Here is a 27,187-nt window from a genome sequence, read left to right as displayed (position 1 = left end):
ACAATGTATCCCAATGTGTTAGAATTTTCTATTTTTGAGAAATGATGTATTGGTGTGTCCTATTGTGTTATGTTGTGTGTTGCGTATTGATGTCAATGCCACTTAGGTGGTCACTAGGAAAAAGTGGAAAACTTAATTCTCAAAAAACCATTGTCTAGACAACGCTTTCTTGTTATCTACTTCAATGAATAAATAAAATCAAAGAAAAATAAAATACTGACCTTGGAGAAGAGGCAAATGTGGAATTGACCTGGTCCTCCAGCGCAGGTGCTTGGGCAATACGAAACTCCCACGTATATAATTTATCCTCGGACTTATATATAAGGCCACTCTTTATCTAGATATCTCAATCCAAGCTTTCAAACTAATCCACCGCCCCCCCCACAACACTTTCTTCTACAGCCTCTCGTGATTCAAGGTGTCCGGTCGGATCTCCGAGACGAACATGACGATGAGGCCCGTCGCTGCCTTCGCGCTAGGAGCCGTGTTCGGAGCGTTCGTGAGCCGAGGGTTCCACCACCGCCACGACCACCATCACCATGAGTGGAGCAAGAGAGGGTGGCCGTGCCCCCGCCGAGCTGATAAGGAAGGCAAAGCTTCTTCTGCTGATCCCGGGGTGACGGAGGCGACAGCGACGGCGATGGTGCCACAGGTGGCTGTGCAGGGTGCCTAGAGATCAGATCCTTAGCTCTGGTTACCGGTGGAGACGTGTGTTAATCCTCTTGTGGCATGGAATTCTTATTTCGAGTTGAGCCGTGTTGATTCAGTCTGATACTAATATTTAATTAAGGTTGTTCTACTCATGATATTAGCGTTAGTACTGTGTTGCCTATGAGAGGTTACGCTTGAAATTTAACCTTCCTACTTGTACATCAGTATATATTTATATGGTGTATTATTGTCATTTTCGGGTCCATGGCTTATTCCCTTTTCCTATGGTTCACGGATCGACTGGACTTAAGGATTAAGGTGTGTTACACTTAATCGTCCTCGCCATCTCCATACTAGGGGAAATATGACGAATTATGGACATTAGGAGTACGATGCTATAGTCCATCTTGACTTGCTCATGTCACTTGGAACCCAATAATCAAAGATCAAATTAGAGCAGAATTGCTTTCAACTCGATTTGGAGACAATTATGACTCGCATTCATTTTGAAAATATGAAAGTGAAATATCCACCAAAAAAATCTTGCATTAATATAGAATTTCCTTCCTTCTTTTTGGCTTGATCTGTACGAGTACGAAGTTTAATTGAATTGAATTAGAAAGAGGACAACAAATTTGTTTGCAAGAACACGAAATCTTAGTGAGTGATGAAGAGGGAGAAGGAATGATGTAAGTTGGCAATGAGTGAGCGGTGGATAGAGAAATCAAATGTGGGGAAAGCAACGGAGAGAGTGAAAGACCGGAGGTATCAATATAATACTGTTTTTTTTTTTTTTTTTTTTTGGGTAAGGTAATTATTATATAGACTTCAACCAACAAATGTACAGCAGGGGATCTCGGCATCACAAAAACTTATACTTAGAGTGACAAACAAGTCATAACAAGTGGAAGGGTGTCAAGAAAAAAGAAACTGAAACAGCCAAACAACGGTCAGCAAATGGCTAAAGCAGCAGCAACAAGACGCCAAACAGCGGCAACAAACAAGAATGGGAAGGGAGGCAGACAGCAAAAATAGCGGTAGCCCACATTGCCAGCTACGGCAACCTTCGAGGCACTGGACTAGCCCCTAACTACTCTGAGCCATCCGCATTAGCAACACGAAACTCCGAAAAGAAAGGAGCTGAAACTAACACCCAACTCCATAAAGAGCACAAAAACAATGGCAACCTCAACCAAGCTCGAGAAAACCTTGGCAGGCCGGCCAAGTACTATCAATCAAAACTCAAAGGATGAAGACCCCAGCTACGTTGTAGTCTTCTATTTCTAGGTATGTCCGGAACATGTTGAAAGGTCATCGCCTTATTCTTGATAACCTTTTGAAGGTGATTCTTCAAAGCCGGGAGACAGAGAGATTGATTGTGGAAAATGATATTGTTCCTCTCTTTCCAAATTATGTAACATAAAGCTCCAAAGACGAGGGATCATAATAATAATTTCCTATTACCCACAGAAAAGTGAGTTAAATAAAATTATTCAAATTGTTGTTGAAAAGTCTTTTTCTTTCCCCTTTTCTCTCTCTCCCCGTGACCCCGTCAGCTTCTTCAACTTTGGAGGGTTTGAACTAGTCTCGCCCTCCTCTCCGAATGTGCAAGAGACGTGTTCAAATTTAAGATCTTACAAAAGACAGAGCACTTTTTATTGTTGCGCTACCCCTCTTGATGGCTTGTGTTTATCGTCTTGAAAGCAGGACGGTGAATAATTATTTCGTATTACTCACGCAAAAGTGTGAGAGTTGAAGTAAATTATTGCAAATCTTGATAACTGTATCTTGATTTTTTCTATCAATATTTTCTCTTGGGCATCGCCATCACCATAGTTACTAAATAGTATTTGGCACGTAATCAGAGGTAGAACGTGGGATTATGCACGCTATGACTTTAATAATTCCACTCGGTTTGGAGCTAGCAATATCCATAAAATAAAAAAAAAAGGAATAAAAAAAAGGGGAAACATAAGCTCGGTGTTAGCCCACCACCCAATAGACCCAACGCTTTTTTATATGAAGGATCTCCAAAGAAAATGTTATGCACAAGAAGAAAGCCATGGCAAAACGGAGCGTAAAAGCAGCGGTAATCGGAGCCGGCATGTCGGGGCTGATCGCAGCCCGGGAGCTCCGTCGAGAAGGGCACCGCGTGGTGGTCTTCGAGAAGGGCAGCGAAGTCGGGGGCACATGGGTCTACGACCCCCGGGTCGAGTCCGACCCCTTGGGTCTCGATCCGGGTCGCGAGGTCATCCACAGCAGCATGTACAAGTCGCTCCGAACGAACCTCCCGAGGCCAATCATGGGGTTCTTGGACTACCCGTGTGATGCGAAACCCGGTGTCTGGGATGACCCGAGGCCATTTCCGGGCCACGAGGAGGTGCTCCGGTTCCTGCAGGGCTTCGCGGCGGATTCCGGGGTGGTCGAGCTGGTCCGATTCGGGCATGAGGTGGTTCGGGTCGAGCAAGTCGCCAAGGGGAGGAATGATGAGTGGGTCGTGGAGTGGCGGACGCGCGACGGGGAAGCTAGTGCGGAGGCGTTTGAGGCCGTGGTCGTCTGCAATGGAAAGTATACCGAGCCAAGGCTAGCTGAATTTCCAGGTACATCACAACCGTCTTTGTTCCCTCCCCCTTTTTTTTTTTCTATTTTATTTTTAAGTGAATTCAGCTATTATAATTTCTTTATTTGCAAAAAGACAATGTAGATGATACAATCACACAACGCACGCAGCCGACAATAAAATGTGTCTAGCTGTCTATATCTCGTACCACGTTATCTGTCGTGTTTCAATTCTTTAAGAAGGCACGCAGCCGACAATAAAATATGTCTAGCTGTTTATATCTCGCACCATGTTATCTGTCGTGTTTCAATTCTTTACGAAGGGGAAAATAATATATGTCGCCTTTGAATGTAAATTAACACAATATGTTGCCTTTGAATGTAAAATTAACACATTTTGAAAGTAGATTTTGTTAACCAATATTTTTCGAGGCACTCGTTACAAATAGACAACTAAATATAATAGGGAAAATTACTAAAAAAGTCTTAAACCTATTATAATTATGCCAATTTAGTCCTAAATTTATTTTTTTGACCAATTGAGTCCTAAACATTTTACAATTATTTCCGATCAGTCCATCCGGCCAAAAATAGCCGGTGACATTTTTTTAATAATATTTTTTTGAAATATTTTATTAGTTTTTTAATCTTTTATTTTCCTTCTCCCTCTCCCTCCTTCCTCCTCCCTCCTTCTTCTTTTGGCTCCGACGACCGGGAATAATTGTAAAAGGTTTAGGACTCAATTAGTTAAAAAAATAAGTTTAGGACTGAATTGGCACAATTGCAATAGGTTTAGGACTTTTTTGGTAATTTTTCCATATAAAATATGTTTGCACTTTTTAGTGGACTGCTTTTGTCATATTGCAATATATATTTTGAAATTTAAAGTATTTCCTTGTTAGATATTCTTGAAAAAATTCAAGTGCTATGAAAAAGACTCTTCATACTATTAGGATTAGAGTTGTCCTAATTTGAGTTAAGACGTGCCTACCTTGCAACTTACTGTAGGTAGAAGTACTTGGCGAGGAGAACAAATACATAGCCATAACTATCGGATTCCTGAACCATACAAAGATAAGGTATGATGTTCTTTGTTCTGTGTCATAAAATACGACACTTTCGTGCTAGTGAATTTCAACAAATGTTGATAGGTGTCAAAAACTTATTGATTAACACAAGAACTGCTAAATTTTTTTCCTGATTATTTTGTGGGCAACATAGCAACAGTTTCATAAAATGATAGATTTTTGTTTGTCATAATTTGCAACTAGCAAAATTGACTCACTAAGTTTTATTTGCATAACTTTATATGCTCTTCAAAATTACTAGCTCTTTCTGAAGTTACGGATGTAATATACTAATCTTGTCAGCTTAAATTATCCACTAATTTTGGATTATTAATTCTCACTTTAGTTCTTACCAATACTATTTTTTTTTTTAATAATTTACCAACATTTCGATTGAGTTACCAATTGAGGTTGGTAATTTAATCAAATAAAATCTTAAAAATATTAATTAAGATTAGTAATTTCTAAAAATAGTTAGTAAGCATCAGAATAAACAACTCAATGAAAGTTGACAACCCTCAACTTAGTAGGTAACTTAATTGGAGAAAAATTGGTAAGCCGTACAAATAAAGATCAGTCAAGAAATTTAAGGTATTAATAAGATAGGGAAATAAAAGTTAATAAATGGCCAAAAAAACATTTTCTTTTTCCATCGGAGACAAGAGAAGTTGGTAGTTTAAAAAATAAACATTAATAACTAGCTCCAAAAAGAGTTATCAACGCAAGCGTAGCTGTTGTCTCAATTGAAAAAGTTGTTCACTTTTAAAAAGAGTTTATTTATTTAAAGGGGTTGATAAGTAATGCCAAAAAAAGTGGTAACTCAATAAAAAAGTTGGTAACTTGAAAAAAATAATAATGAAAAATTGTAGTAAGCAACTCAAAATTATTTGATAACTTAATTGGTGAAAAGTTGTGAACCCCTCCAATAGAAATTGGTATTTCCACATGATAATTGATAAATTTAAGGCATAAGCAAGAATGATAAATTAAAAATTTGTAAAATATAGAGATTTTTTTTCTTTTGTTCGAGGTAAGAGAAGTTGATAATTAAGAAACACCAAATGAACGTTGGTAACTAAGCTCAATAAAAGTTGATAACACAAATTAAATTGATCGAAGAAAATTAGTAACCACTCTACTTCAAATCGGTAATTTCTAACAATAGGTGATAAATTTAATGGATTGGTAAGTACGACTAATAAATTAAAGTAACTATAGCAGGAAATTTGGTAAAATTTTCTTAGGAATGTATCTCCCTCAATCATCACCTATTAAGATACTACAGATTGTAGTGATCATTGGAAATGGACCGAGCGGGATCGACATTGCAAAAGACATCCTACATGTCGCCAAAGAAGTTCACCTAGCTTCAAGAGAAACCACCAAGCTTGAGATTCTTGAAGGCCTATTTCAACATTCCCCGGTATTTTACATTTTCTCACTCCGATTATGTTATTTCTAGCATCGAAACAATTGGCCAAAATTATACCGACCATCGCGTGACTTGTCCAAAACATCATTTGCTTTGCATAGATCAATCATGCCAAAGAGGACGGGAAAATAGTCTTCCAAGATGGATCGTCAATATATGCAGATGCTATCATCCATTGTTCTGGGTACGACATACGTATATTTTAGCACGCATAATATGTCAATAATTTTATTCTTATTAGGTATGTGTATTGTTTTGGTTTCTTAGGTACAAATATCACTTCCCATTTCTTAGAATGAATGGAATTGTGAACGTGGAGGACAATTGCGTCGCGCCTTTATATCAACATGTTTTCCCACCTGCGCTAGCTCCATGGCTCTCTTTCATTGGCGTACCATATCGGGTACGCGAGTAAAAACTTTGCCTACGGGAAAAAAAAACCAATTCTGTGGGAAACATTATATGATTATATTTTCGACGATCTATTAATTTGATAAATGATAAATTTTTGCAAAAAAATAAAATAAATTTTGTGGGTTATTTTATCAATAGGGTTTAGCCTTTGTGACTTCTTATCTATTTTGAAAATGCGAACAGACTATTGCGTTTGTCGTTAGCGAGTTACAATCAAGGTGGGTAGCGAAAATATTATCTGGGAAAATACTGCTGCCAAGTGAAGAAGAGATGACGTCTTCGGTACATGAATATTACCACCGGATCGAGGCGGCCGGATGGCCCAAGCGTCATACTCACAGGCTTCAATTGGAGAAGGTACATCTGAAGAAACCCACTTGCACTACTCATTCAATTACATCAAACCCTATTTCATTTCCCAATTGATCAATGAGAAAATAGAGAAATCTTCACGAATTGGACATTTTATAGTATAAAATGGCGGTATTTGTCTTCGATTATCATAACTCATCCTGTTAATTAGACTCCAAGACCTTATTTAAATGATAATCGAGTCTACCTTTTCAACTATTGAACATTTTCCCTTTAAATATATGATCATCATCCTACATAATTTTTTTTTTCGGTTTTTGGCAGTTTGATTATGAAAATTGGCTTGCTGGAGAGTTGGGACTAACGCCACTGGAGAAATGGAGACAAAACATGTATTTTACTTCGGTGAGTCTTCCGATGACGTTAGGTGAAAATTGGAGAGACACTTGGGATGCTGAGAAATGGATGAAAGGAGAAGCAGGGGGAGAAGAAGAATCGGACAAGATTAATTGCACTTCGGAATGTTAAGTTTTGGAAGCGATTTAAGGAATCCATTTGCGTTCTCCCTTTGATCATTTGTCAGCGTTCTCTTCAGCTCGCTTATGCGAAAGGTAATCTACGGTCGTCCGTGACTTTCACGTCCTCCACCTGAGATCTTGGCCCTCTCGACGTCCTCGGAATTGCACCGCCTCAAATCTAATGTAGTCGTGGAAGAAGTTGTGAACGGCTGCGGTAGCTACTGATGTGGGGTCATAACGGTGCTCTTTCGAACTTCATGAAAAGGTTGAAGACTAAATTGATTGAATTAGAAAGTTTATAATTGAATTGACAGTAATACAATATATTTAAGAATGATGGAACAGTTTTTGCAAGAAAAATATACTCAATTATCATAGCAGAAAGGCTACACTATGCACACCAATTTATGGTGGGAATTGGTGCGAGTTTGTTTGGATTCTTCCATATTCTTGTCTAGGTCTATTTTTCCTCATTTAGATACCTGATTAATCTATACCCTACAAGACCCTACTGTATTGAAACTAGGGTGTCAAAATTGAATTGTGTACCTAAATTGAAGCATGACTGGCCCGTCCCAACTCGAAATTTTCAGGTCTTTTTAGTTTGGATAAATGAGTATAAAACAAAGAGTGTACTTGTTTAGGTTCGGGTCATAACCCCAACCGAACTAAAACATGTTTCCCAATGAAAGAGATGGTCGCAGACATATAAGGAGGGAAAGCCTACATGCCATGCAGTTGCATTTCTAAGTAAAACAAATAGCCTTGTCTCGGATCGGTTCCGCTCTTCTCGTGTGATGGTCAATAGTGGACGCTTGAATAAAGGTCAAGGCCCAGCATCTACTTGTTTTTGGTTTGTGTTTGTATGTAATAACAAGCTTGAATAAAGTGATGCCAAAAGAGTATCGCTATTTGAGCACTTCATATAAATATCAATTATTTATAATTACTTAGAATTAGTGCTTTATTTAGAATTGGAAAGCTAAACAGATAGTGAGATGGATATAAATTATCAAACCAAATCAAGCAACTTGCTCCTAAGAAAAATATTGTCGTTACAATGTTGGGTTTTAGGTCATTTCAAGGGGCGGTGGAAAATATCATTCTCAAATGTGGAATCAGTACTCCTTGAGTTTTATTTGTAATGTTAATAAATTGTGAATTATGACTGTCATTAGGTGGATTGACCGACGCAACGTGCACACCTTCCATTCACCCCATTAATAATTAAACCTGTTATAGACCTTCCCAGTAAATTTTACCCACCAATCCCGTACGGAAGAAAGAATCTTCTATATGACCCAAAAAAAAAGAGAGAAAAAAAGACAGAATCTCCTATAAAAGAAAGCAAGTTGTTGTACAGGCCCAGGATACCGTCCAGATACATGGGAAAACTGCACGTGAAGGCGGCGGTGATCGGAGCCGGCATGGCGGGTCTTGTTGCAGCGAGGGAGCTCTGCCGCGAGGGGCACCAAGTGGTGGTTTTTGAGAGGGCCAACGATGTTGGAGGCACGTGGCTATACGACCCTCGGATCGAATCCGACCCGCTGGGGTTGGATCCAGGCCGCAATATTGTCCATGCCAGCATGCATCGGTCGCTCCGGGTGAACCTGCCGAGGCAACTAATGGGTTTCTCGGACTACCCGTTTCTCAAGAAGGGATGGGGGGACCCGAGGAGCTTCCCGGGTCACGAGGAGGTGCTCCGGTTCTTGCGTGGCTTCACGGAGGATTCCCGGCTGATCGAGCTGATTCGGTTTGGGTTGAGCCAGCCATCGAGGGTGTTGGAACCAAAACGATTTGGAATCAATGTTTTGATATTAATTGTAGAGTGCGCAGCTTATAAAATATGCGAAAGCATTAAAATACTCAAATCAAACTAGCTAATACAATAACACACTCAAACACATTAATACAAACATACACTCAGCTATCCTATTTTCTTCCCTTCTCGATCATGGAGGGATAACTCGCTCAAACAGAGCTACTGAGGCTGCAGTGCCTCTCCCTGAAGTTCACCGTTGCACCTGATGACTTCCTGTTCCGAAGCTCTCACTGCTGAAGGCTTTCCCTGAAGCTCACATACAAGTGGCTTCCTTGCTGGCCTGAAGTTCTCCGCCTGCGTGTGGCGTGAGTCCCTCTCCCTGGCCTCCCTACTCTGCCTGCGGTGGCTTGAGGCTATTAAGCCTCTCTTCGAGGCCTTTTGGCCTGCTCCTTCACCTTGAGGCCTTCTGGCCTGAGTTCAAATGCTTCACGTACTGTCATATTTATAGACATCTTCCACCGCCTGATCTCCACCGCCATTGACTTCAACGTGCAAGAGCTGAAGTTGAACTTTTCTTCTTGGCTAAGGAGTCAATAATTGTGGGCTACTTTTCCTTCGCGTCCAAGTTGAAGCTTACTTCCTGCTTGTGGCTTCTTCAAGAACTCTCTTCTTTGGCGGTTTACGAAGTGACGCTGCAGCACACTTCTCTGTGGCTTCTTATTATTATATTAGGTGTTGTACTCCAACAGAGGGGAGGTGGGACCAGTGGGCTGTGGAGTGGCGGACGCACGGTGGGGAGGAAGCGGCCGGTGTCGAGGTTTTTGAGGCTGTGGTGGTTTGTAACGGCAAGTACACCCAACCAAAGATTGCTGAATTTCCAGGTACGTTGTCTGATCTAACTTGACCTTTGTTGAATTGTTTCCCTTCGTTGATATTGTGACATAGAAGAAAGAGGACTTGCGTTATAATGAAGCTTTGGATTTTGACCGTGCAACCAAATTGGGCTTGACTTCTTTCTTACTCATATCAAACCTTTTCAATCACAATACTCAATTACAATAATAAAAAGAACCCTTCCCAATCTCAATACATTCGATTACTTTGCGGTTCCCGCATGTGCGAAACTTTAGTGAATTTCCCTAACCCCTCATTCATATAGACCTTTTTTTTTTCCCAAAAGAGATCACTTTCATTCTTTTCTTTTTTTGGCAATCTTATTTACCTATTAAAGAAATTATCACGTAAGCATTTATGTGGCTTTTCTTTAACGATTGATTTTTAACATCTCTTTCAATCAAGAGAAATTCTAAAAACTTGCATGTTTTGATAGCACAAAAAAATGGCTCTTTTACACGAAGTTCAAAACTGTATATTATAAAATAACTTTTAGCTTGAAAAAGAGGCAACTATCCTCAAGACTAAAACCACTATGATCATTGACAATACAATCGTGAATTTTCTTTAAATAATTGCATGTTATACATGATCAATTGCTAAATAAAAATTGTTATAACATATTAAATTTAAAATGTCATGCCCAATTAGCAGAATAAGCATTTAACTCTAAAGTAAATTGGACAAAAAAGTGAAGACTATAAAATAAGGTACTCTTGACATAACAAAACAAAAGTACGAAGAAGAACAAGAAAGTGAATTGTATGTGAAACGGTCATGAACCAACTGACTATGTGGACAACATAGGTGATGTTAGGATGAGCAACAATGAGACACACAAGGCTGCCAACCAACTGCTTATAAAGTGTAGGATTCAAAAGATCAGACCCATCGTTGTCATCAAATTTGGCATTTGCCTCAATGTGTGCTGTGGCAATCTTGGAATTAGTGAGTTTCACTTGGGAAAGAAGGTCAATAATGGTGTATTTCGCTTGAGAAAGATAATAGCTAGAGGAATTTAAGGCAACCTGCAATCTTAAAGAGTAATCGAATTGCCCGTGATCTTACATTTCAAACTGCCTATTGAGATATTGTTGGAGTTTTGTAGTACCAATATGATAATCGCTAGTAATAATCATATTATCCACATATTATATTAGTAGAATATACCCACTAAATGTTCATTGAAAGACAAGAGCATTGTCATGGATAGGGGTGAGTATGGTTTAAGGATAGAATTGGAAACCGGAGAACTGGATTGGTTAGAATTGGTCCGGCTCCAAAGTTTGGTAAGACCCGGTTCAGTTCTTAGTTCCATATTTTTGGGAACTTATTCTGGTTCGGTTCATAGGTAGGAACTGAATCGAAAACCAGACTAGGAACTAAATCAGGAATTTACGAAGGGAAATATTAAGCTGTATTTATGAGTTGACAAAAAGGTTCAAAATGAAAGGGAAATCTTGGTGGAAGGTTTAGGAGGCTTCAAAGTCGAGAGTCCCTTATTTTTCTCGTGCGGTTTTTTTTTTTTTTTTCAATTCAGAGCTCTCTTCCTACCATCCTGCTAGCTCTGTTTGTTCTCTATTTTCCTTGTACATGAGAGTGCTGCTTTGGGTCTCGGTGAGGTGAGGTATAGAACATGAGTGAGTGGCCGAAGGAACAGAGAAGAGAGAGAAGCTCGGTCCGTAGTTAGAGAGGGTATTACGTAGAGAATGAAAGAGCGATCATATTGTCTGTGGCATGAGAATAATGGCTGAGAAGGACTATTGTGGGATTTTCCTCTGCTCGTTTCTTCTCTCTCTCCCTTTTATTTTCCCTCTCTGCTTTTGCTTTCTTTTCGCCCATCACATGCGCCCATGACTCTGCTGTGCACGTCCTTTAGCTTTGTTTGTATTTGATTTTTAGTATATTAATATGTACCACCATAATCTAGATAAGAATGTTATGTGCTTTGAACTTTTTATTGTTTATTTTATTTTATGTGTTCATCTTTATGGATTGTTGTTATTGACATATGGGGTGTTTTCATTTTTATTGTTGCGGTCACTTTTATTTTGCTTAATTAAAAATGAAACGCAAAAAAAAAAAAAAAAAAAAAAAGGCTGGTTCTTGGTAGATCCTAGAACCCGTGATAGGGTAAGTTGGACACTCTTAAAAGTGGGGAACCGATTTTGATGCGTAGGTTTTAGGTTTCGGATGGAATTTGGACAGAATATGGAACTGTACAACCCTAAGAATTGAAGCCAAGACAATTGAACTTAGAATAACGTGCCTGAGGAGACTATTTTAGTTCATACAATGCTCTTTGTAAATGACATACTTTATTAGAAGCAAGAGTGTACCCCAGAGGAGGTTCCATATATACTTCCTTAGTAAGATCAAGGCATTTTTAACATCTATCTAGAATAGAGGCCTTTGCTTAACCACAACAGTAACAAGAAGACTCCAAACAAAATTAAAACATGCAACTAGAGCAAATGTCTTGTCCTAGTTAATCCTATACTCTTGAGTAAAGCCTTTTACTACTAGCCGAGCTTAGTAGCATTCCACCATTGCATCTACCTTAGTCTTGATCTTATACATCCATCTACAACTTATATCAAACTTTCCAAGAGGCAACTCAACCAAATGTCAAGCATCAAATTTGTCTAACATGTGCAACTCATTCGCCATTGCTTGCTACCAAAGAGGATTAGTTCGAGCTTCTCTATATATGCAAGCCTCATGAACGAAAAAAAAAATACTAGAATAATAATGAAAGTCAAAAAATGGAACAGAAGGTTCACTCACATGGTGAAATGACAAATAGGAGAAGAGGGAATGATAGATGGAGAATTTGTGGATGGTACAAACAAGCTAGGAACTATCGAAATGGGATCACCAGACCTACTTACATCTAGGAGAAGAAAACTCCAAAAAGGAAGATTTAATTGGTGTATCTTTAGAAAATAGATCCACTGAAGGACTTATAAAGAAGATAGTAGTAGGAGAGGAGTTGAAGGGATGAAGCAATGAAAACATCTTTTGTTCTCAAAAGGTAATATGACGAGATACACGAAGATGATTAAAGAGAAGATCTCAACATTGATACTCTTTGTGCTCAATGTGATAGTGATGGAAACGACGTAGATGTGCATAGGTTTTTAATTTTGTGTGTCCATTTGGAAGAAAATGGACAAAACAAGCATTGCGAAAGACTCAAAGATTATTATAATTAAGAACATTGCCAAATAAGCGCTCATAAGGAGAGATATCACCTGTGATTGGTGACGGAGTGTACTTGATAGTGTATACAATGGTATGAGAAGTCTCTCCCCAAAAGTGTTTGGGAGAAGAGGTTGCGATTAAAAACTTTCGGACAATATCTAAGATGTTTCGATGTTTACACTCTATTCAACCATTGTGTTGGGAAGTTCTCGAACAAGAACGATGCATGACATTACCATTTTTAGAATTAATTCAAAGACATTCTGTGTCTCAACATTTCATTGCATTATCAATACAAAAGATCTCGATGTTTGATAAAAATGTGTTTTGATCATGGCAACAAATCACAATAAATGTGAGCCAATTCAGATCTTCATAAGACAGAGCCATATCTAACAAGAATGATCATCTACAAAATTCACAAAATAGCGAGATCCTCCCATTTTGGGAGTATGACATGGGCCCCAAATATCACAATAAATTAAATCAAAGGAAGCACGAGAGACAAATTCACTAAAATTAAAAGTTAAAGCGTGATGGTTTCCCAACTTACATGAGAAGTAATCAAAATGATTATTTTAATAGAACCTAGATGACTACTAGAAATCAAACGACCTAATCTAGAAGAAGAAACATGAACTAAATGAAAATACCAAATTTCGGATGATACTATAGGAGCACAACTACTAAGAGCATTGAGAAGTATTAAGAAGATAAGCTTGAATAGGCGTCCAACTTTATGGGTTGTAACAATTATCTGCCCTATTCATGGATCCTACACATGACAACTGCTGCCCTATTCATGGATCCTACACATGACAACTGTTGGAAGAGAAGTTAATATTAAAACCAATTTTCACATAATTATCCCATATATATCAAGTTTAAGGAAAGTTTAGGAACTTAGAAAGTGTCAAATAATGACATGTGGACATTGAAATGTTTCCTATACAACTAACTAGCATCTATGAGTTATAAGTTGTATAGATAGAAGGTGTTTGTGAAAGTAATGACTTTGACTTCAACAAATTGATGTTTGAAGTCATATGATTACCATAGGCAGAATCAAAGAATCATGAACTAGAAATACTTGGAGTCACAAATAGAGCAGAATTGCTAGGAATAGAGGAGTTAGAATTAAAAGATTCTCAAAAATGCATCGTAAATGCTTTAAAGATAAAGTAATGAGCAAGCTATCAGAAGAACCCTCAATAATAGCATTAATAGTGGATGAGCATGAAGGTGTACCTCTGTATTGGGATTGATTGTTTGTCCTTGTAGATTGCTTAGGTTGTTGTCGATAGCAAGCATATGCAAGGTAACCAGTTCAGTGAGAATACATACAATATGGTATACACAATTAAGAAGAGGTAGGAGTGGCAAGCACCACATCTCTAGGACTGGACAAAATAGTACAGTGTGCCCAAGTCTTCCAAGTCTTCTTAGTCAATTATTCTGAGATAAATACTTCAATATGAGGTAATGGATCTTGATGTAGAAGTGAAACTCGTACAAGTTCAAATTTATCATTAAGTGCCATTAGAAATTGCATACCACGCATATGATCGTGATATTCAACAAACTTACAAGCATCAATGGCCATTTCCCATTGCAACTTAGATAAGGCCAATTGATCCTAAGTAATATGCATAGAAGACAAATTTTTATGATAGATTGACCTATTTCCTAATGCATGTGGTTCAAATTCCTAACAACTAATACTCATGGATAATATATAAGTGGAATAATGGCCAACAAGCAAATTCCATCCTTAGTTTGCTGTATTGAGGTGACCAAACCAAAGCTTGATAAAAGAAATCGAAGTAATTAGAAACCACGCTAAAATTTGGCAATTCTTACTATCCCACTCCTCCAAACGTTCATTAGATTTTTCTCTAGTTTCTTCTGCAATCCTTGTAGAGAACACGAATTCCACTGGAGACATAACACCAAAGTTTGCTTCCTCCTAGAAAATTTGACATTTTTTGAACCCATAAAATATGATTCAATCCATTCAAGACGGTTTGAATAGATATTGGCAAGCCAATTTAATCCATTAAATGCATTAATTTATATAATAAAAACCAAGAAACTAGTACTCGGAGTGCAAGTATGGGTAAAATAACACCGAAAATGGAGCGCATCATTATACTTTGAAAATTGATTGATTAACTTCTCGTTCACGATCCATAGCTAGTGGTGACGGAACGGATGACGTGGTGCGTGATGTGGTCGATGTGGCAGATGATGCGGTAGTTGACGTGACGGACGACTGGTAGATGATGCAAGGATGACATTGTAGATGACGCGGTGGATGACTGGTAGATGACGCAAGGATGACCTTATAGATGACGTTGCGGTGCCAAGGGTGACGTCAACAAAGTTTGGCCGGAGTTCTAACTAATTGGAAGATGGTCTTGTATTATATAACCAGTTGAAAGTATCCCAAAATGACTTACAGGCGAGGCTTCAGTGAGTCCGAGACACCGGTGCGTGTCGGCATCCGGCCTCCATTTATGGTGTAACTTTAGGATCTAATTCTTTTTAGGGCGACGAGTCTGATTATAGCGCTAGTTTCAAAATAAGTAGAGAAGGCTGAAGTTGCAGGCTTGGTGGAGAAACGAAAGCGATGCGGCCAATGTGGCCGGTGTCATGATAGCCACCTGGAGTGACGCGATCTATACAGCTGATGTCATGACAGTCATGACGGAGTAATGCAGCCTATGCAGCTAGTGTTGTAAGGGAGACTTGATTGCGCTTCTCATACAATAAAGCTTTGAATAATGCAGAAAATAGAATTTGGAAATTTTTTGTGTATTACGATGTAATAATAAATAGTACATAAGTCCATTTCTAGTTTTTATATGATTACTATCTACACTAATGGAATATTACAATATTAATTACAATCAATTAAAAAATATTTCGAATATCATAAATAATGCAAATGTCTCTGACATTAACTTATTTGTTTTATTTAAATTGATTTGGCAAGCGAGTGGACTTAAACTTTTAAATATATGCGTGCTTTTTTACTGTGAAGTCTCTTGTTTCTTGTTCACTTACTTTCTCAATATGAAAATCCTTTTCGCAGGGAGATCTACATTGCAAGGAGAACAGCTACACAGTCATAATTATCGAGTTCCTGAGCCATATAAGGATAAGGTATTGCCGATATGCCTTCTTTATTTTCCAAGAACATGATCTCAAATTGACTAAAGAAATTTCTTGAACTATATCTAACAATCAACTGGTTTATGTAAACCAACCTTCTAAAGCTAGCAATAAGTGTTAATCATCATCACAAGCCCCCTCTCATGATTAGAGAGGCGTTCACAAGTTCCATCGCATGAAGTATTGACATCCTTGTCAGTATCAGCATCTATCGTCCAATGATACTCTCATCGCTTGGTCAGTAAGTCAATTAATTCTGTCCTCTTCAACATTCTAGCAAGAAACTTACGCGGAGTGTACTTTGTCTAGATTTTCTCACCCTGACGATTCCTTCTAGCCTTCGTCAGGATGGCTAGGGGCTTAACTTTCTTTGAAACAATAAATCTTTTTGAGGCTTTCCTACTTTGGCCTTGTACACTGGTCGAGTCTTTAGAAAGATATAAGTGATTATCTTAGGAGTTGAATGGATTGTTACTTATGGATCACATCGCAAGCCCTTTTTCATGACTTAAAATAATGAATATGTGACATCACTCTTATTATGTTCTTGTATAAATGTTTTTCACTATTTTGCACAACAGATTGTGTTGATAATAGGAAGACGGATTAGCGCAGGCGAAATAGCCAAAGACATCTTACCTTTTGCCAGAGAAGTTCATCAGGCCTCCAGAGAAACAAATCTCGAAGTTGTGAAATTAAGAAAAGTCGCTGGTGTCTTCCAACATCCCATGGTACTTTATAATTTATTTATTCCCTCATTTCTAATTATGACTAAGTTTAGAGGAAATTCCCAGTGCAGCTTTAGAAGTCATAGTTGGCATTCTCAAATATGAAGTGATGTGATAATCTCTAATCTGAGATCAATCTCATTAATCTTGTTTTATCTTTTGGCAGATTGCATGGGCCGGCGAAGATGGAAAATTAGTGTTCCAAGATGAATCTTCTATGTTTGCAGATGTCATCATCCATTGCACTGGGTATCAAAAAACATATAGTTATCCTCAGCTACTTGAGCATTTGTTTTTCAAAATTCCACAAATGATTTTGCATTATTATGATGATGAATAGGCATACATATATGCACCCGCGTGTGCGTCTTCTATCTTGCTTGATATATATGATCCTTATGTTGTAGATATAGATACCATTTTCCATTTCTGAAGACACTTGATTAACTTTCCTGACACTTTTTGATACTCAAGTTTGAAATTCCGACATGTGAGTTCAGAATTCCAATATGTAATTCTCATGGGTACGAGGTCAATATTGAAAATTCTCAATTAATAAAGAGTCAAAAGGTAAATATATAAAAATAAAAAATAAAAAAAATGAGAAAATAAGAAAAACCTAATCTTCTCTTCTATGACGCACAATTTACCTCTCAAGTTTTTTTTTTTTCTTCTCTTCCGACACATTTTGACATGTGAGCCTAGAATATAAATTGTTTTTTATTTTCCCTTCCAAGTTTTATGAATTATTGGAATGGAACTGAATCTGTCAAATTGAAATAATGAATGATATCAACAGTTGGTGGATTAATGTTTTTAGTATAAATTCATTCTATACTCTTTTTTAATTATTTATTTATTTGTGAATTTGAATCAAATATATTTAATTAAAATAATAATAAAAATGATAATTTACCATGTATATATAAAAATATACATTTAATATATAATATATCCCAACGTGTCGAAATTTTCTATTTTTGAGAAATGATGTGTTGGTGTGTACTATTGTGTTATGTCGTGTGTCGCGTATTAGTGTCGATGCCACTTAGGTGCTCACTAGGAAAAAGTGGAAAACCTAATTCTCAAAAAACCACTGTCTAGACAACGCTTTCTTGTTATCTACTTCAATGAATAAATAAAATCAAAGAAAAATAAAATACTGACCTTGGAGAAGAGGCAAATGTGGAATTGACCTGGTCCTCCAGCGCAGGTGCTTGGACAATACGAAACTCCCACGTATATAATTTATCCTCGGACTTATATATAAGGCCACTCTTTATCTAGATATCTCAATCCAAGCTTTCAAACTAATCCCCCCACGACACTTTCTTCTACAGCCTCTCGTGATTCAAGGTGTCCGGTCGGATCTCCGAGACGAACATGACGATGAGGCCCGTCGCTGCCTTCGCGCTAGGAGCCATGTTCGGAGCGTTCGTGAGCCGAGGGTTCCACCACCGCCACGACCACCATCACCATGAGTGGAGCAAGAGAGGGTGGCCGTGCCCCCGCCGAGCTGATAAGGAAGGCAAAGCTTCTTCTGCTGATCCCGGGGTGACGGAGGCGACAGCGACGGCGATGGTGCCACAGGTGGCTGTGCAGGGTGCCTAGAGATCAGATCCTTAGCTCTGGTTACCGGTGGAGATGTGTGTTAATCCTCTCGTGGCATGGATTTCTTATTTCGAGTTGAGCCGTGTTGATTCAGTCTGATACTAATATTTAATTAAGGTTGTTCTACTCATGATATTAGCGTTAGTACTGTGTTGCTTATGAGAGGTTACGCTTGTAATTTAACCTTCCTACTTGTACATCAGTATATATTTATATGGTGTATTAGTGTCATTTTTGGGTCCATGGCTTATTCCCTTTTTCTATGGTTCACGGATCGACTGGACTTAAGGATTAAGGCGTGTTACGCTTAATCGTCCTCGCCATCTCCATACTAGGGGAAATATGACGAATTATGGACATTAGGAGTTCGATGCTACAGTCCACCTTAACTTGCTCATGTCACATGGAACCCAATAATCAAAGATCAAATTAGAGCAGAATTGCTTTCAACTCGATTTGGAGACAATTATGACTCGCATTCATTTTGAAAATATGAAAGTGAAATATCCACCAAAAAAATCTTGCATTAATACAGAATTTCCTTCCTTCTTTTTGGCTTGATCTGTACGAGTACGAAGTTTAATTGAATTGAATTAGAAAGAGGACAACAATTTTGTTTCCAAGAACACGAAATCTTAGTGAGTGATGAAGAGGGAGAAGGAATAATGTAAGTTGGCAATGAGTGAGCGGTGGATAGAGAAATCAAATGTGGGGAAAGCAACTGGGAGAGTGAAAGACCGGAGGTATCAATATAATACTTTTTTTTTTTTTTTTTTTTTTTTTTTTTTTCGGGTAAGGTAAGTATTATATAGACTTCAACCAACAAATGTACAGCAGGGGATCTCGGCACCACAAAAACTTAAATTTTTTTTTTTTTTTTGGGTAAGGTAAGTATTATATAGACTTCAACCAACATATGTACAGCAGGGGATCTCGGCATCACAAAAACTTACACTCAGAGTGACAAACAAGTCATAACAAGTGGAAGGGTGTCAAGAAAAAAGAAACCGAAACAGTCAAACAACGGTCAGCAAATGGCTAAAGCAGCAGCAACAAGACGCCAAACAGCGGCAACAAACAAGAATGGGAAGGGAGGCAGACAGCAAAAATAGCGGTAGCCCACATTGCCAGCTACGGCAACCTTCGAGGCACTGGACTAGCCCCTAACTACTCTGAGCCATCCGCATTAGCAACACGAAACTCCGAAAAGAAAGGAGCTGAAACTAACACCCAACTCCATAAAGAGCACAAAAACAATGGCAACCTCAACCAAACTCGAGAAAACCTTGGCACGCCAGCCAAGTACTATCAATCAAAACTCAAAGGATGAAGACCCTAGCTACGTTGTAGTCTTCTATTTCTAGGTATGTCCGGAACATGTTGAAAGGTCATCGCCTTATTCTTGATAACCTTTTGAAGGTGATTCTTCAAAGCCGGGAGACAGAGAGATTGATTGCGGAAAATGATATTGTTCCTCTCTTTCCAAATTATGTAACATAAAGCTCCAAAGGCAAAACGGGCCAAGGACTGGTGAAAGCTAAGTATGAGCAATGTGCTTGGTGGCCCAATCTAGATTTTCCATCCAAGATTGCATTTAGCCACCCAATAGAGTGCAAGACTTCTAGTTATAAGATAGTCAAAAAGTAGGTGATTTATTGAGTCCGGACAGCAAGTACAGAAGGCATAAGTCGCGTGGGAGTAAGGATACCTGGGTTGGCAGATAGTTCCAAGTGATTAGCCAAAGGAGGGTTTGGTATTGAGGAGGCAACGAGGAGCTTGATATAAATGAAGACCAAGGCACCAAACGACCTCTAGGGCGGAACATGTTCCAAGCCGAAGCAATAGAGAAAATACCGGAGGCATGCCCCAGCCACTAGAGACGATCAATCTCATTGTTGAGCACCGCGAGGGTCTCTCCCCAGTTCGCCAAGGCGATAGAAATATGTGATGCGGGGTCCGAAGAGGAAAGACCATCAGCAACCGAGGCCAACCGTGGCAATCCAAACCGGTATATTTCAGCATTATAAAACAATCCATTGTGCGGGCCTCTCGGGTGCCAAGGATCGAACCAAAAGGAGACGGAGAGGCCGTTACCAATACTCCAAAGAAAGTGCTGCCGAACCCTTTCACGAATGGGAAGTAGTTTCTTCCATGCCCAAGAGCAAAATGATCAATAAAATATTGTTCAATTAAATTAAAGTCAATCTTTCTATAAAAGCCCAAACATAAGACATTATGGTGAAATTTTGAGGTAAAAATGGCTATTTACTTGTTCTTTAAAAGAAGTGTAGCGATGCCATACTTAAGAGATTCTTATTAGATACATTGGGTTTATGCAAGTGCAATACACTCTTACCCTAAGATAGTGCGAATCATACACGCAATACACTATAATCGAAGATTGTGGTGCATCGAGCTTGCATGCGCTCGGAGCACTTCTGAATTTTTTCGCTTTTATTATGCTCTCTTGGTGCGTCACCTTAAAAGGAAGTTCACGACCTAAGTCGATCCCTTCGTGTCATCTTATTTTAGCATGGAAAAATCTTCCCTGAGCTGGCTCCACGCACTTCGCAATTGACTTTACACTCTCCTTTGATGATAATAAACAAATTAAGAGGACGCATTAATTGAACACGTGCAGTTGCACAAATAAATTTTATTCGGAAATAGATCCGCCAGTTGTTTCTGTCGAGCCAACGGAACAAAAGATAGAAAACTTGCCAATACGTCTCAATTCTTTTCCCCGACGGCGGCGGCGTGGCAATCGTAGACTGCCGGTCAATAAACAAAGTGGGTGGTCGAATTCAATTTGCATTTGTCAAGTAATTTGGAATTTGGCGCGGGAGGAATATTTTTAACTTTATTTGAAAAGTCAGAAGCGTGAGAAGGGGCGACCAGGGCAATCATCCTCCTTAAGCTTAGCAGAAAGATGTCACATTTGTTATCGAATGTTCAGTCTGAAATCATAACTACTAGATTTATCTAGGTAAATGAGACACACTCGTGTGCCTTAACATAAGTTGGGAAATCTCTCAACAAATACCCAAAAACTAAATTGGGCACGTGTTCAAATTTACAATCTCATGAAAAATAGTGCGACCTTTTTATTATTGCGCTACAACTCTTGATAGGCTCGAATTTTTCATCTTGAAAGCAAATCAGCGATTGAACTATTGCTAATCGAAGATGCCTTTGGGGACGAGGAATCATAATAATAATTTCGTATTACCCACGTAAAAGTGAGTTAAATAAAATTATTCAAATTGTAGTTGAAAAGTCTTTTTCTTTCCCCTTTTCTCTCTCTCCCCATCAGCTTCTTCAACTTTGGAGGGTTTGAACTAGTCTCGCCCTCCTCTCCGAATGTGCAAGACACGTGTTCAAATTTAAGATCTTACAAAAGACAGAGCACTTTTTATTGTTGCGCTACCCCTCTTGATGGCTTATGTTTGTTGTCTTGAAAGCAGGACGGCTTGTGTTGATCGTCTTGAAAGCAGGACGGTGAATGATTATTTCATATCACTGACACAGAAGTGTGAGAGTTGAAGTTAATTATTGCAAATCTTGATAACTGTATCTTGATTTTTTTCTATCAACATTTTCTCTTGGGCATCGCCATCACCACAGTGACTAAATAGTATTTGGTCTAAGCACGTAATCAGAGGTAGAAAGTAGGATTATGCACGCTATGATTTTAATATTTCCACTCGGTTTAGAGCGAGTAATATCCAAAAAAGATAAAGGAATTAAAAATGGGAAAAATAAGCTCAATCTTAACCCACCACCCAATAGACCCATCATTATCTTATATAAAGGATCTCCAAAGAAAATGTTATGCACAAGAAGAAAGCCATGGCAAAACGGAGCGTAAAAGCAGCGGTAATCGGAGCCGGCATGTCGGGGCTGATCGCGGCCCGGGAGCTCCGTCGAGAAGGGCACCGCGTGGTGGTCTTCGAGAAGGGCACCGAAGTCGGGGGCACATGGGTCTATGACCCCCGGGTCGAGTCCGACCCCTTGGGTCTCGATCCGGGTCGCGAGGTCATCCACAGCAGCATGTACAAGTCGCTCCGAGTGAACCTCCCGAGGCCAATCATGGGGTTCCTGGACTACCCGCTTGATGCGAAACCCGGTGTCCGGGATGACCCGAGGCCATTTCCGGGTCACGAGGAGGTGCTCCGGTTCCTGCAGGGCTTCGCAGCAGATTCCGGGGTGGTCGAGCTGGTCCGATTCGGGCACGAGGTGGTTCGGGTCGAGCAAGTCGCCGAGGGGAGGAATGATGAGTGGGTCGTGGAGTGGCGGACGCGCGACGGGGAAGCCAGTGCGGAGACGTTTGAGGCCGTGGTCGTCTGCAATGGCAAGTTTACCGAGCCAAGGCTAGCTGAATTTCCCGGTACATCACAACCGTCTTTGTTTTCCCCTTTTATTTTTTATTTTTTTATTTTCTAAAATTTATTTTATTTTTAAGTGAATTCAGCTATTATAAATTATTTATTTGTAAAAAGACAATGTAGATGATACAATCACACAGCGCACACAGCCGACAATAAAATATGTCTAGCTGTCTATATCTCGCACCACGTTATCTGTCGTGTTTCAATTCTTTACGAAGGGGAAAATAATATATGTCGCCTTTGACTGTAAAATTAACACATTTTGAAAGTTGATTTTGTTAACAATATTTTTCAGGGCACTCGTTAAAAATAGACAACTAAATAAGATAGGAAAAATTACCAAAAAGTCTTAAACTTATTATAATTATGCCAATTTAGTCCTAAACTTTTTTTTGACCAATTGAGTCCTAAACCTTTTATAATTATTTCCAATCAGTCCATCCGGCCAAAAATGGCCGTCGACATTTTTTTAATAATATTTTATTTTTTGAAATATTTTTTTATTTTTTTTTTCCTTCTCCCTCTCCTCTCTTCCTCCTCCCTCCTTCTTCCTTTGGCTCCGACGACCGGGAATAATTATAAAAGGTTTAGGAATCAATTAGTTAAAAAAATAAGTTTAGGACTAAATTGGCACAATTATAATAGGTTTATGACTTATTTTGGTAATTTTTCCAAATAAAATATATTTGCACTTTTTAGTGGACTGCTTTTGTCATATTGCAATATATATTTTGAAATTTAAAGTATTTCCTTGTTAGATATTCTTGAAAAATTCAAGTGCTATGAAAAAGACTCTTCATAATATTAGGATTAGAGTTGTCCTAATTTGAGTTAAGACGTGCCTACCTTGCAACTTACCGTAGGTAGAAGTACTTGGCGAGGAGAACAAATACATAGCCATAACTATCGGATTCCTGAACCCTACAAAGATAAGGTATGATGTTCTTTGTTCTGTGTCATAAAATACGACACTTTCGTGCTAGTGAATTTCAACAAATGTTGATAGGTGTCAAAAACTTGTTGGTTAACAAAAGAACTGCTAATTTTTTTTCCCGATTATTTTGTTGGCAACATAGCAACAGTTTCATAAAATGATAGATTTTTGTTTTTCATAATTTGCAACTAGCAAAATTTGTACTGACTCACTAAGTTTTATTTGCATAACTTTATATGCTCTTCAAAATTACTAGCTCTTATATGAAGTTACGAATGTAATATACTAACTCTTCTCGGCTTAAATTATCCACTAATTTTGGATTATTAATTCTCACTTTAGTTCTTACCAATGCTCATTTTTTTTTTTTATAAATAATTTACCAACATTTTGATTGAGTTACCAATTGAGGTTGGTAATTTAATCAAATAAAATCTTGTAATGATTTTAATTAAGATTAGTAATTTCTAAAAATAGTTAGTAAGCATCAGAATAAACAACTCAATGAAAGTTGACAACCCTCAACTTAGTAGGTAACTTAATTGGAGAAAAATTGGTAAGCCGTACAGATAAAGATCAGTCAAGAAATTTAAGGTATTAATAAGATAGGGAAATAAAAGTTAATAAATGGCCAAAAAAGCATTTTCTTTTTCCATCGGAGACAAGAGAAGTTGGTAGTTTAAAAAATAAACATTAATAACTAGCTCAAAAAAGAGTTATCAACGCAAGCGTAGCTGTTGTCTCAATTGAAAAAGTTGTTCATTTTTAAAAAGAGTTTATTTATTTAAAGGGGTTGATAAGTAATGCCAAAAAAGTGGTAACTCAATAAAAAAAGTTGGTAACTTGAAAAAAATAATAATGAAAAATTGTAGTAAGCAACTCAAAATTATTTGATAACTTAATTGGTGAAAAGTTGTGAACCCCTCCAATAGAAATTGGTATTTCCACATGATAGTTGATAAATTTAAGGCATAAGCAAGAATGATAAATTAAAAATTTGTAAAATATAGAGAATTTTTTTTTGTTCGAGATAAGAGAAGTTGATAATTAAGAAACGCAAAATGAACGTTGGTAACTAAGCTCAATAAAAGTTGATAACACAAATTAAATTGATCGAAGAAAATTAGTAACCACTCTACTTCAAATCGGTAATTTCTAACAATAGGTGGTAAATTTAATGGATTGGTAAGTACGACTAATAAATTAAAGTAACTATAGCAGGAAATTTGGTGAAATTTTCTTAGGAATGTATCTCCCTCATTCATCACCTATTAAGATACTACAGATTGTAGTGATCATTGGAAATGGACCGAGCGGGATCGACATTGCAAAAGACATCCTACATGTCGCGAAAGAAGTTCACCTAGCTTCAAGAGAAACCACCAAGCTTGAGATTCTTGAAGGCCTATTTCAACATTCCCCGGTATTCTACATTTTCTCACTCCGATTATGTTATTTCTAGCATCGAAACAATTGGCCAAAATTATACCGACCATCGCGTGACTTGTCCAAAACATCATCTGCTTTGCATAGATAGATCATGCCAAAGAGGACGGGAAAATAGTCTTCCAAGATGGATCGTCAATATATGCAGATGCTATCATCCATTGTTCTGGGTACGGCATACGTATATTTTAGCACACATAATATGTAAATAATTTTATTCTTATTAGGTATGTTTATTGTTTTGGTTTCTTAGGTACAAATATCTCTTCCCATTTCTTAGAATGAATGGAATTGTGAACGTGGAGGACAATTGCGTCGCGCCTTTATATCAACATGTTTTCCCACCTGCGCTAGCTCCATGGCTCTCTTTCATTGGCGTACCATATCGGGTACGCGAGTAAAAACTTTGCCTACGGGAAAAAAAAAACCAATTCTGTGGGTAACATTATATGATTATATTTTCGACGATCTATTAATTCGATAAATGATACATTTTTGCAAAAAAAATAAATAAATTTTGTGGGTTATTTTATTTATAGGGTTTAGCCTTTGTGACTTTTTATCTATTTTGAAAATGCGAACAGGCTATTGCGTTTCTCCTCAGCGAGTTACAATCAAGGTGGGTAGCGAAAATATTATCTGGGAAAATACTGCTGCCAAGTGAAGAAGAGATGATGTCTTCGGTACATGAATATTACCAGCGGATTGAGGCGGCCGGATGGCCCAAGCGTCATACTCACAGGCTTCAATTGGAGAAGGTACATCTGAAGAAACCCAACTGCACTACTCTGTCAATTACATCAAGCCCTATTTCATTTCCCAATTGATCAATGACAAAAAAGAGAAATCTTCACGGATTGGACATTTTATAGTATAAAATTGCGGTATTTGTCTTCGATTATCATAACTCCTCCTGTTAATTAGACTCCGAAACCTTATTTAAATGATAATCGAGTCTACTGTTTCAATTATCGAACATTTTCCCTTTAAATATATGATCATCATCCTACATTATTATTTTTTTTTTCGTTTTTGGCAGTTTGATTATGAAAATTGGCTTGTTGGAGAGTTGGGACTACCGCCACTGGAGAAATGGAGACAAAACATGTATTTTACTTCGTTGAGTCTTCTGATGACGTTAGGTGAAAATTGGAGAGACACTTGGGATGTTGAGAAATGGATGAAAGGAGAAGCAGGAGGAGAAGAAGAACCGGACAAGATTAATTGCACTTTGGAATGTTAAGTTTGTAGGAACTGGAATACTACATGTTGGAAGCGATTTAAAGAATCCATTTGCATTCTCCCTTTAATCCATTTTAAGGTAATCTACGGTCGTCCGTGACTTTCACGTCCTCCACCTGAGATCTTAGCCCTCTCGACGTCCTCGGAATTGCACCACCTCAAATCTACTGTAGTCGTGGAAGAAGTTGTGAACGGCCACGGTAGCTTCTGATGTGGGGTCGTAACAGTGCTCTTTCCAACTTCACGAAAAGGTTGAAGACTAAATTGATTGAATTAGAAAGTTTATAATTGAATTAACAGTAATACAATAGATTTAAGAATGATGAAACAGTTTTCGCAAGAAAAATGTACTCAATTATCATAGCAGAAAGACTACACTATTCCCACCAATTTATGGTGGGAATTGGTGCAAGTTTGTTTTGATTCTACAATATTCTTGTTTAGGTCTATTTTTCCTCATTTAGATACCTGATTAGTCTATACCCTACGAGACCCTACTGTATTGAAAGTAGGGGTGTCAAAACTGAATTGTGTACCTAAATTGAAGCACGACTAGCCCATCTCAACTCGGAATTTTTAGGTCTTTTTAGTTCGGGTAAATGAGTATAAAACAAAGAGTGTACTTGTTTAGGTTCGGGTCATAACCCCAACCGAACTAAAACATGTTTCCCAATTAAAGAGATGGTCGCAGAATTATAGGGAGGGAAAGCCTACATCCTGCATGTTGCATTTCTAAGTAAAACAAATAGCCGATCTCACCTGCGATTTCAACTTGTGTTTTATTTGGGTTTTGGGTCAGCTCATCATGAAGTTGCACACTTCATATTTCGGTTTGGGTCGAGTCGGCTGGA

The 27,187-nt window shown here is 38.2% G+C and overlaps 3 protein-coding genes across 4 annotated transcripts; all 3 read left to right on the top strand.

The window, feature by feature from the left end:
- The first annotated feature begins 2,674 nt into the window (after positions 1 to 2,674).
- LOC104442264 (flavin-containing monooxygenase FMO GS-OX5) lies at positions 2,675 to 7,694 on the top strand. The gene is made up of 7 exons (XM_010055624.3): positions 2,675 to 3,251; positions 4,219 to 4,289; positions 5,563 to 5,700; positions 5,811 to 5,893; positions 5,977 to 6,112; positions 6,307 to 6,480; positions 6,760 to 7,694. Exons 1-7 carry the CDS (start codon positions 2,696 to 2,698, stop codon positions 6,961 to 6,963), a joined length of 1,362 nt encoding a protein of 453 aa, XP_010053926.2. The 5' UTR covers positions 2,675 to 2,695; the 3' UTR covers positions 6,964 to 7,694.
- A 621-nt stretch (positions 7,695 to 8,315) lies between these two features.
- Positions 8,316 to 17,162, top strand: LOC120292663 (flavin-containing monooxygenase FMO GS-OX-like 1). Its single transcript, XM_039310954.1, has 6 exons — positions 8,316 to 8,781; positions 9,448 to 9,600; positions 15,912 to 15,978; positions 16,569 to 16,718; positions 16,882 to 16,964; positions 17,123 to 17,162. Exons 1-6 carry the CDS (start codon positions 8,339 to 8,341, stop codon positions 17,160 to 17,162), a joined length of 936 nt encoding a protein of 311 aa, XP_039166888.1. The 5' UTR covers positions 8,316 to 8,338.
- Positions 17,163 to 22,147: 4,985 nt separating this feature from the next.
- LOC104442262 (flavin-containing monooxygenase FMO GS-OX-like 2) lies at positions 22,148 to 26,446 on the top strand. Of its 2 annotated transcripts, XM_010055616.3 has the most exons (7): positions 22,149 to 22,713; positions 23,578 to 23,648; positions 24,934 to 25,071; positions 25,182 to 25,264; positions 25,348 to 25,483; positions 25,679 to 25,852; positions 26,134 to 26,446. In XM_010055616.3, the coding sequence occupies exons 1-7, from the start codon at positions 22,158 to 22,160 to the stop codon at positions 26,335 to 26,337; spliced, it is 1,362 nt and encodes a 453-aa protein (XP_010053918.1). In that variant the 5' UTR covers positions 22,149 to 22,157; the 3' UTR covers positions 26,338 to 26,446. The 2 variants fall into 2 exon arrangements, with proteins under 2 accessions (XP_039167718.1, XP_010053918.1); XM_039311784.1 differs by lacking the exons at positions 25,182 to 25,264; positions 25,348 to 25,483 and having other exon boundaries at positions 22,148 to 22,713.
- Positions 26,447 to 27,187: the final 741 nt, after the last annotated feature.

The sequence above is a fragment of the Eucalyptus grandis genome, chromosome 4 (assembly GCF_016545825.1).
Source record: "Eucalyptus grandis isolate ANBG69807.140 chromosome 4, ASM1654582v1, whole genome shotgun sequence".
NCBI lineage: Eukaryota > Viridiplantae > Streptophyta > Magnoliopsida > Myrtales > Myrtaceae > Eucalyptus > Eucalyptus grandis.
This window is presented reverse-complemented; position numbering and strand designations above follow the sequence as displayed.